Here is an 11,414-nt window from a genome sequence, read left to right as displayed (position 1 = left end):
CTTCATCCACGCCTCTTCTTCCTCCGGTCCCGTCCTCCCCCGGCACTCGCGAGTGAACACTGATATAAAAAAAATGGCCTGGGCGCCTGCGCAGTAGTCGTAGTAGAAGCCTGTGTACTGCGCATGTGCCCAGGCCATTTTTTTATATCAGTGTCCGCGAGCAAGCATCGGAGGAGGTCGGGACCCGAAGACATCGGAGGAAGAAGAGGCGGGGATGAAGAAGACGGCACACCCTGAATGCCCGCCCAGGGTGCACGTTCCGTAAGTAGAGCACATTCTTTTTTAGGGTATTATTTTAAAACGGGGGGGGGGTAGTTTAATATAACATTTACGGTGCCTGAATAGCCTTTTTAAAGCCTATTCACGCATATGTGGGGCTCTATCAGCATGATTTTGCTGATAGAGCCCCTTTAACAATAGCAATATCATCCTTTGCTTCCAGTTAGCAGTCATATTTAGCAGCAGTGGCATCTAGAAATAACAGGTGAGACAAGACCCCATTGCGGTACCCCAAGTGCAAAGCAAATATTTACTTGTGTGTGAACCGTGAGGGTTTGTAATATTTGCCCCAGTGAAAGGAAATGACCATACAGTAAAGTCTTCATCTTCGGGAGTATAAGAAGGAGATAGAAAATAAACCAAAAAAAAAAAAAAAGAGACCATCAGACCAGATCTATACAAAAAACCACTTTATATAAAATAAAAAAGAACAAAAATTAACAGAGCAGAATTGTAGAAACCGCAACGACCCGCGGTGAGAAGAGGGGGAGGAAGGAGAGAAGAGTGATATGTGCCGGTAACCTGCCACCTGCAGACGGGTCTTCCCTCCGCTCCCCCTCCCAAATATGTAGCTGCACAGCGATGCTCTTCAAAGCCTTCCCCACCCCCCTGAAATACAGCCAGAGGCGTCATCAACACCATCTCAATACTTAACCATCCCTCCGCGTGGGATGAACATGCCGATATATGGAAGATAGATCTTATCACCATTGTGAAATACTCAGTGTCACCGTTTTTGGGAACACACGCCCCTTTACCCTGAGAAAAGGCTACAGACGCTCGGTCAGAGTATCAGCAGCCTCTTAAGCAGGACGGGGTCATGAGAGACGTTCCGCACCCTGAAGCCCTGCAGTTCTGTAACCAGTTTCCCAGAAGCTTGTCCCAGTTTATAATATGACATTCACTGCCCGTCCACCAGAGGGCATTATCCAGTCTGATATCCCTTCCTATCATCCTGCAGAGATGTACCCACATCCCAAACCAAGACCCCCCCGCCCCCCAACATTTTGCTAACAGGCCCACAATGTATAAACTACCTCCCATCCTCTCCTCCATGGAGTGAGCAGTGACCAATCTCTTCATACCTTGCGACCTATGTGGAGGAGAAGAGGAGGATTGTACAAGTTGACAACGCCCCCCAGTGGGCAGGAGAGAGGTCTCTATAATATGTAGCCTGTCGGTACCCTTATGTTAACACCCCCCAGAGTGTTTATACCCCAGTTCTCGGGCTGAGCTAGTAGGAAGTTCTGTTTCCCCCGCCAACAACCACTTTAATACCAGATACGGACACAGCTCGCTGCTGCCACCTGCTGGTATAACAATAGTTAAAGGTTGGGGAGGTTCAGTGCAACCTCTTTTCCAAAATCCAGGTGTAAAATCCACCTAGACTGGTAAAGGAGGCAGATACAGTAGAAAAGCCCCTGCCTGGGGCAATAGTGCTCTGACGGGAGCCAAAATGTCTGCTGCTAGCTCTCACGGCTCAGCACGTGCTCCTCCAAACACTGAAAAGGTTTCCCCTCAGATTCAGATGGCGGATCCTGGAGCAGGCGCTGAAAGCCCTCACTGGTGAGGAGGCGACAGGAGCGCAGATCGACATGTCGTAGATGGGGGCAGCGCTTGAAGAAGGCCAGAGATTGGTCCGTCAGTCGATTACACCCTGAGGAAGGAAATAATGGAATATCAACTGCCAATGCCGTATCTATGGAAGCCTAAGGTGACAGGAGGAGCAAAGGAGGTACCTGCAAGGTTGAGGTGAGTGAGGCTGTCCCTTAGCGGAGAGGTGGCTGCGGTCAGTATATGGATCCCGTGATCGGTCAGGTGGATGCAGTGACTTAGATCCAGGCGGTGAAGACGAGGAGTGTAACGAAGCAGCAGGCGCAGGGCGGAGTCCCCCATCTCCAGGCCGCACAGACGCAGCTCTGACAGGGAGGGCAGGCGGCCCCGAAGGTCCGACACAACTGAAAGAAACACAACGGCGTGACACAGACAGCAAAATGGAGGTAACAAGGCAAACTGCTACAAAGTGTCGCCCTGCTGGAACTAGGACCCGGTTAGGTTACCCCTCACCTACATGTGCTACAAACAAGGCTCAATTCTGGTTTGCTAAATTTTGATTGTCATTAAAAAGTGAAAAAAAAAATTGCAGAAAAATTAGAAATGAAAGAATTGCACCATTTCCCTTATAAAACAGAGCTCCACCCACATGACAGAGAACCAACATTCACCATAAAGCTTTATTTGTAATCCCTACAGGAGATGATCTTTGGAGGAATTCAGCAGGTGCCGATTTATATCATGTTCTCTGTTTCAGAGCCACCATTTTAGAATTCCCTGCACGTAGATGCATCACGGCTTGTTTTTTGCGTGATGACCTTTATTTTTAGATGGCACCATTTTGAGATACATGAAAGATTTTTATTTGTTTCACTAATATTTAAAATCCACTCAGTTGCAAAAATGACATCAATTTGTTATACCATAACCATGTTATAATTTATGTTGTGTGCGGGCTTGTTTTTTGCAGTCTGAGTAGTAGTTTTTATTGGTACTGTTCTGGCGTACATATGGGGTGAGGAGATCTGACAAGAATACACCAATACCATTCAATATACAGGATTAACATCATTGTGTTTTAACCCCCTTTCCAAAAGCCATCATTTTTTAATCTCCGTTCACAGAGCCGTATGAGGGCTTAGTTTTTGCAGGACAAATTACGCTTCCCAATGCTGACATGTAATATTCTGTACAACGTACTGGGAAGACCAAAACAAATTTGGAAGGGGTAAAATGAGAGAAAACTGCGTTTAAGCCGCATTCTTATGGATTTTGTTTTTACGGAATACACTGTGCAGCCAAAATGAGTCAGGACGACTACAGTGATACCAGGTATGTAGTTTTGGTTATTTTATTACATACTATTAATACTAGTTTATTATTTTTATAAGACTTTTTTGGGATGTTTAAAAGGGTTAATCTGCTGAATAATAGTGCTATCCAACTCTTGCAATCATATGCTGCATATAAACCAAAAAGTGCCACCTGCTGGTGAGCCCAAAGCAGTGCACTTACCAAATATACAGTGTCAGCTTCTCTGGTATATAATGTTAATTACAGAGATTAATGATTCTGTATTAACACCTCCAGTCAGCTCCTTATCTCCCTCTAGTGGTGGCTAAAGGCAAAATAATTTTATCATGTAATCTATGACTGCAGGGAATTTGGAGCTCTGTATCAGGGACAGCTGCCCTCTATATGTAGATAAAGAATTAGGGTACTGGCTCCTCACCTGGTTTGCCGTCTGAGTTTGGGGGGGAGAGCAGCTCTCGGAGGTGTGAGGTTTTCATCCCTTGTACCCAGCCGAGGTCAAGTAAAGACAGGCAGGGGAATGTGGTGGTCCAGAGAGAGGAGACTGCCATCCATGTGCAGCCAGCGAGCAGCAGCTCCTTCATTCCTGGAGAGAAGAAAGGAGGGGGAAAGGCAGAGATCAGACGAGTCCCCTTTGATCCCCAGCAGTGCTCACATCTCACTACCCCCATCACTGAGGCCGCAACCCACTGGGCATGACAAGTGATGGATGGTGCACCCATTGAAGTAAACGAGAGCACCAACCAACACCTAACATGCCTACATTCAGCCTGACTACAGTCCTCAGCTCATCCCTTGGCAGCTAGCTTTCATCCAACCACTCCCATCATCCATTTTCAGCTTGTGTCCCCCTCTTGTTACTCCCTCCATCCCTGTGCCCACTCACCCTGCAGCCGGTGGATCAGCCACGTCAGCTGTTTTTCTGATATGTTGGTCCAGCTTAGGTCCAGTCTGACAGGTTGCCTCCGGACTATTCCACTCAACATAGGAGGAGTGATTGATTTTCTTCTGCTCAGGTCAATGGAGGTCCAGAGCTGCCGATCACAACACCTGCAACATAAGATCACATATCAGAGGACAAAGCACTGTCAGACAGCCAGGGAGAACGGCTACAGGACTGGTCTGATCCAATGAAGGGCGACCAAACCATCTATAAAAGAATACACAGGGCACTCGGGTGCAAAGATAAAATAACAATCCACATGGCAAAAAGACATTTACAAAGACTGAATCTCCATAAACAGTGAAGTCACTGATTCCACGGAGCCAGCATACTACAGGTAGTCCTCGGTTACGACGGTCTCGGGTTACGACGTTTCATGGTTATGACTAGAGATGTGCAAGTAGGTCCTTGCTAGTCGGGAGAGCTGGCAGCTTGCTGTTACGAGGGAGCTTACTTTTTCTCATAGGAAAGCATTGGCCAGCGTTGATTGGTCAGTGTACAGCATTTGGCCAATCAACGCTGGACAGGAAGCGGAGTCTAATATCGGACCACAATGGAGACTGCTGTGGTCTGATATTAGACTCCGCCTCCTCACAGACGAGCCACTGGCAGAACCAGTGTTGATTGGCCGAATGCTGTACACTGGCCTATCAACGCTGGCCAATGCATTCCTATGAGAAAAAGTCAGCTCCCTCGTAACAGCAATCTGCCAGCTCTCCCTGTACAGTATGTGATTTAGTGTGCAGCGGCTCGGAACCGAGGAAGATTGTACTGTATATGGTACTCATCCCTCGGTTCCGAGCCGCTGCACACTAAATCACGTTGATCCGTTCCTACGCAGCGTCGTATGGTATGTTTCCGACTTACGTCGAAATTTGGTTTACGACGCCGCGTAAGAATGGATCAACGTTATAATTCGAGGACTACTTGTATATGTCTGCGATGGCGAACGATTCAGCAGATTCATGACAAGGAGCAGACTATCATGAATCTGGTACATTCTCTGCTAGGCCACCGATAACAGATTTAGGTCATTATTTAAGCCATGAAAGTGAATAAAGTGAATGAGGTGGTGACAGACCTTCGCAATTTCTGAAGGCAACATAAAAAAGCTACCTGCAGTTTTCAACATTTTTCACCAAAATAGTTATAGATTCTTAGTGAATCTGCTATACTGTATAAATACAGGATCCTGTATTATACTCCAGAGCTGCACTCACTATTCTGCTGGTGCAGTCACTGTGTACATACATTACATTACTTATCCTGTACTGATCCTGAGTTACATCCTGTATTCTACTCCAGAGCTGCACTCACTATTCTGCTGGTACAGTCACTGTGTACATACATTACATTACTTATCCTGTACTGATCCTGAGTTACATCCTGTATTATACTCCAGAGCTGCACTCACTATTCTGCTCTGAAGCTTCGGTAGTATGAGTGCAGCTCTGCAGTATAATGCTGAGTATTATTTACATGGTGACGCCACCTTCTATGAGGTAGGTCAGAACTTTTAATAGGTGCAACAAAATTCATCATGCAGTAATCCTGTAATTTCATGATGCCTAAGCCGCCGGATGATTAGACCATTGATGGTATCTGCGGTGCCCACCAAACCTCAGGACTTTTACAGGGCTCCCCACATCAAGCCCACTCTTACCACCGGTTCCAGGTCCGGCACACCCGCATACAGACGCATAGCTCTTTTTGTCCCAAATGCCTAAAGACAGCAAGCCAGACCCCCCTCTGCATTACATGGTCCGTTCCACTGTCCAAAGGCAGGGAGTCTGGCTCGGGGCTGTGGGGAGGGGGTCGTACCACATGTCTCTCTAGCTGTAGGGGAGGTGGTTTAGGCGGAGAGGGCACCAGCGGCCTTTTTAATATCTGAGTCCTGGACAATGCCTGCACTGCATTGCGACCACATGTTCCTTTCCTAATGGCCGTGCCTCCCCCTCCTCTTCGATTTTCTTTCTCCCTGCTGTTACCCCGGGGTGATTTCTGTTTGCCATTCCTGGTGCCATTTTGTCCATCTGTGGCTGATCCTCCTCCTTCCTCGTCGTCCTCGGAGCTGGTGCTGAAGCTAATCCGTGATGACCGGCCCTCCCCCCCTTCACCGTTGTCGCTGCTGCCTCGAGATGCCTTGGAGTCCGAATCAGAATCAGAGTCGGAGCTGGAACTAGACGTGCTGCTCCTCGCCCTCTCCAACATCTGACACATCTGCTTGAAACGCTCAATCTTCTCTCGCTGATGGGAGCGATCAGACACCTGGACTGGCTCGGAAGGCGCCTGCGGTTCCTGCCGGAAGGAGAAGAAAACCAACAATCACTTCTGTTACCAGTAGGCAAGAGGGAAAAAAAACCAAAATGACAGCGGCGGTTCCGCACAGGACGCACCTTCTTGATTTTCTTATCTTTCTCCGCCTTCACCTGCAAAACCAGAAGTGAAAGGAAACGTATAAGAAAAAAATCAGGTAAGCTACAAAGAGACCTCCACCATGAAAAGACGGTCACTGTAATAATGGCTGCCCATGATTCACAGCTAAAAAATCCACAAAAGCCTTTTCCATCCCATATAGATGTCCCATGATTGGGCAAGCTGGCGATTCGGGAGCCTGGGAAAGCTGGGTTCCCACAGACATGACTTTACCTTCTTCTTGACCCCCGCCTCCTGCACCGGCTCCTTCTCCTTCTTCCTCTTATGTCCCTGATTTTCGTCCGGCGGCTTCTTCCTGCCAGGGGCTGGATCGTCTGTGAGCTTCCACCGTACGGCGTCTTCTTTGTTGTCCAAGCGCCGTTTTCCTGAACCGTCTAATGGATCCTGCAGTAGAGGTATAAGAGAGCGTTACCTCACACGGGGACAGCCGATGTGTCAGATTACCAGAAGATCCAGACAAGAGGACATTGTCTTATTGTAGACACGCAGCATCAACGGGATTTTATAGGCCTCATAAGTTGATGACAGAACTTTAGGATAGGCGAGGGACTAAAATCTGGGACCCCTGTGGATCAGCTGTTTGAAGCGCCTGCTTCTCAGTCCATGTGACATCACTTTCATCAGTCATATGGTCTGTTTGCAGAGCACTCTCATTTAAGTGAATGGGCCCAGCTGCAAAACCAGGTACAGCCAGTATACAATGGACAATGCTGTGCGCGGTGAGCAGTGAGGGGGCCACAGCGCTCACCCAAATGCTGCAGCCGATTCAACCCACTGATCTGTGGGGGTCTTAGATGTCAGAATTTAACTGATGACCTATGCTACGCATCAATTGATAAGCCAAGAAAAACCTTTTAAGGCCGAGGCCCCACATTGCAGAAACGCAGCTTTTTTTGCTGCAGATTTTGTTGTGGTTTTTTGAGCCAAGGCTAGGAGTGGATTGAGCAGAAGGGAGAAATATGACAGCTTCCTATCCTACACACACACCATTCCTTATGTAGTCACTCGGCTTTGGCTCAAAAAAACTGCAACAAAAAAAGCTGTATTTCCGCAACGTGGGGCCTCAGCCTAAAAGGGTTTACCCACTGTCTGATCGCGAGGGTCTGACCACTGGGGCCTTCACCGGTTACAAGAACAGGGGCCCACAAGTGCTCCATGTGAATGGATTGGTAGTGGGCGTGCTTGACCATAGCTCCATTATCCGGCAGTCCCATAGAAAAGGGGTACTGGACAATCGCTCAAGACCCCAGTTCTCCTAATTGTTAGGGGTTCCCTAGCCTATGGAGAGAGAATGAGAGTCTATTATAGAGAAACCCCTTCAAGGTCCAAATCACTTCTCTACTTTGGTGGCCCTGGGGATGTTTTAGTGTCACTGCAGTGGGGTCTTCACAAAAAAAAATCATCCGGGGCTACTGGACAGAGCTGCCATGACAAGTGTCAGACTCTGAGGAAAGGTCCTGCTAATCTGGCATGAGATTATTCTGTATTATTATGCTGTGGTCTGATCCTGCACCAGATTGAAGTTATTATATTGTTTCCTTGTCTCCTACATGGGCAGTTCTGGGTGACAAGCACCAACTATGCTCTACCCTCTCACAACTAATATTTACCACGGTGGTGTATGACGGGACCATTTTTGACATGGAGCGCCTCCTGCAGGCCCCTGGGATACGCTCTGCCCATAGGAAGGTCTTGAGGAAAGGACATCCCCATGTTGGTATCGTCAGCAGATATCTCCATTGTTCTGTGCCTCCCCCCGTAGTAGGTTACCCTCCTCACCTTGCACGTGCGGCCTTCCCTCACGCAGCGCGGACACTCCCAGCAGTTGGGGATTTCCGTATCAATGACGGCTTCAGCTTTACCCATCTGAGGAGACGCAGGGAGAAGCCGAGACAAGAGAAGAAGGAGAAGGTGAGAACATGGCCACACAACACTGACAGCAAGCAGAGACCAGTCAGGAGCTGGAGTTATAGCCAGCACCGCCACGCCTCGGGTCGTACCTTGATACAGCCGGGGTGGACGATCTCATTGCATATGGTACATTCCATGAGGGACAGGTTAAACTTTTGATCTTCATCCTGAGCAGTGTCTTCCTTCCCAGCATCTCCACAAAGGAGACAGACAGCGGTGTGCGGCAGGACGGGCTAAAGAAGAGACAACATTAGAAGATGGCGGCTGGCGTTGTTAATGTTACCTCATGATGCCCCCCAGTGGTTGCCATGATCCTTACAGCTGTGCACTGCCTCTTCAGACATGACTGCTTCATGCGCCCGGGGCCCCCAAACTTCTTCATATCCTTGCAGAAGTTGCACTCCCCACATTCGGTCCGCACACAAGCCTCACACTTCCGGCAGCGCGTCCTCCTGCGCCGCGCAGCACCCAGGCCCTTCCCCGACATCTCCCACTGCCTCAGCTGCGCCCACACCTGGAGAACGGGAAAGAAGACACGTTAGTCCGATCTTATATCACATTACATAAGTGACCCCATGTGTGGGAATATTCCTATTAATATTAGGCACATTATATTGTCCACCGTATTGGCGATATTCTGTAAGGTTTCCATTGGTTCAGTCACATCATATCCCAGAAACCGTATTTGTGTAAGTATTAACCCCTCGGTGTAGCACTGACCTGCTCTCCGCTGCTGACTGAGCCTGCCCGGGGCTCTTTGTTATCATGATCAGAATCGGGCTCTCTTCTTGGGGTTATTACGTGCGGATCCCACTATAGCACCACTCCACCTGGTCAGACCCCTAGCATGCTACAAGGGGTCTATACCCCAATAATTCCTACAGTAATGCCTTACTCCTTGTTTACCCCCAGCATCTTCTAGAAAAGGGGTCCAAACCCCCAAAAATGTACAAATTCCTGCAGCACCCCCCTTTATAAGCCTGCACCCTGATAATGTCGTGCAGGCAGCCAGTACTGAGCACCAGGAGGTGAATCCCCAAAATAACCCCAGCCCCCCCTACACCTAATAACCTCTAGAAAGCTGTGGGGCCCCCTCCCCTGCCTACAGCCGACTACAGTGACCCGGAGGTGGCCTGCTGGGGGCAATACAGGGTGCAGGATGGAGGCAGAGTGTGGGGTGTGGAGGGCTGCACCCCGTTTCCTTGCAGTCAGCAGCTCTCAGCGCCTCCTCCTCCTTCCTCTATGGCTCCCCCACCGCCTCCCTCATCTCCCTGCTCTGTGGCTACCGATCTCGCAGGGTGCGGGGTACTGCCGACTCCCCTCTTTCACAAGCAACATGGGCTGACCCGGTGAGTGGCCCCAAATTCTCAGAACGGGGCCCTAAAGCAGCTGCCCCCCTTCCCCTGCTTGCTTTCCCCTCACATTCACACTCACACACATAACAATACCACATCCAACATGGCCGCCCAGTGGGAAAGGCTATTGCTCCCGCCCACAGAGCCGCGGAGCACGCCGGGCAGTGTAGTCCTCGCGCGGCTGCAGGTGACGGCCCGCTATGGAAGGCGGAAGCGCCCAGGACTACAGGCAAGATGGCGGCGGCAGCATGGCCGCAGGGGACGCGTGGAAATGTAGTCTTTGAGCGCGAGGCGAATAGGAAAAGGAAGTGTCTGGCTTCCTGGCCATGAGAGCTGCCGGGAAATGTAGTGTTACACTGAGGAGATCAGTATATAGGTCATGGGGCGAAAGTGTAATACACAGACATGGCCGCAGTGTGTGGAGCCCCTCCCCCCCATCGCTGAACCCCTGTATAAGACAGAAAGCGGAACCGTCACCCATAGCAACTAAACCGCGCAACCCTTTAATTAATAGCTGCAATCTGATTGGTCGCTTATGTAACAACCAAGCATAAGACGTCATTTTGACAACCGATTGGTTACCGTGACCCACAGCAAACCCATTCACTGATCCAAGAATAAAAGAAGCAATCTGATTGGTTATGAGGCCATATTGGATGTCGCTCGTGGCACTCCCTGCTGACGCCATCTCTAGATCCTTTGTGATCCCGCTATAGAGGAGACAGCCGGTCATGGTGGACTTACATCCAGGTCGGACATGGCCCTGCAGTCCCGTACAGTGACCACCTCAATCACAGCGATGTACCGGTCAGGATGTTGCAGGTCATCCCTCTCCTGACCACGAGAATTCTCACCCTCACCATCCTGATATAGGTCAAGATATTATGGCCATTGATTTGGAGACAATATGGCGTATTATATGTAAACATTTTATTTATTTTTTAACAATGGATTCTTCATTACTGTCTTATTCTATTGGATTTAAGAGTTTCTGTTCCTTCTTAGGACTAGCTGACCCTGGCCCCTGGTCAAGACGAGCGGAGGTGGATATAGGGTAGGGGCGGTCATAAGTGTCTATGGATAGCTGTGGATTTTTGAAGGTCTCATTCACACGGTTAGAATGTGATCATGTTATGACTGCGGATCCGATGACTGGACCTTACAGCACCATAGACTCCCCCCCCCTCCCCGACAACTTTTTGGGATTGGGATTTGGGAGATCCAGCGTGTAAAGTGTGCAGTGAAAATTTTGAAGTGACCAACCCATCTTTTTTTTCTTTTCTGCAAAGCCCTTTGTACAATAGGGCCCTTTTATTACATATCGCACCCCTTTTGTGATGTAGATACAAAACGTGTGGGTCATAGATTGTAAGCCCTCGCGGGCAGGGCCCTCTACCCCACTGTGCCAGTCGGTCACTGTTAGTATTATATCTACCTGTATATTCTGTGTATTGTGTGTAACCCCCAAATAATAATAATGCCCCTTTGTTGTGACTTGACCGGCACATCACGTGACACGTAACAAGTATGCGTGACACACCGCACATATTGATCCCTCCAGAATGGTGAACTATGGTCACAACTTACTTTCCTTAAAGGGATTTTCCTTAGGATAGGCCATTAAT

At 49.0% G+C, this 11,414-nt stretch overlaps 1 protein-coding gene across 2 annotated transcripts; it reads right to left on the bottom strand.

The window, feature by feature from the left end:
• Positions 1–1,012: 1,012 nt before the first annotated feature.
• Positions 1,013–9,899, bottom strand: FBXL19 (F-box and leucine rich repeat protein 19). 2 transcript variants are annotated; one of them, XM_075285743.1, is made up of 11 exons: positions 9,857–9,899; positions 8,754–8,948; positions 8,524–8,667; positions 8,303–8,389; positions 6,737–6,907; positions 6,484–6,516; positions 5,751–6,385; positions 4,031–4,194; positions 3,566–3,730; positions 2,019–2,237; positions 1,013–1,936 (listed from the first exon to the last, which is right to left on the bottom strand). In XM_075285743.1, exons 1-11 carry the CDS (start codon positions 9,872–9,874, stop codon positions 1,746–1,748), a joined length of 2,022 nt encoding a protein of 673 aa, XP_075141844.1. In that variant the 5' UTR covers positions 9,875–9,899; the 3' UTR covers positions 1,013–1,745. The 2 variants fall into 2 exon arrangements, with proteins under 2 accessions (XP_075141844.1, XP_075141845.1); XM_075285744.1 differs by lacking the exon at positions 9,857–9,899 and adding an exon at positions 9,155–9,468.
• Positions 9,900–11,414: the final 1,515 nt, after the last annotated feature.

This window comes from Leptodactylus fuscus, chromosome 8 (genome assembly GCF_031893055.1).
Source record: "Leptodactylus fuscus isolate aLepFus1 chromosome 8, aLepFus1.hap2, whole genome shotgun sequence".
In the NCBI taxonomy this organism is placed as follows: domain Eukaryota; kingdom Metazoa; phylum Chordata; class Amphibia; order Anura; family Leptodactylidae; genus Leptodactylus; species Leptodactylus fuscus.
The sequence above is the reverse complement of the archived record's forward strand: the minus strand, read 5'-3'. Positions and strand labels throughout refer to the sequence as shown.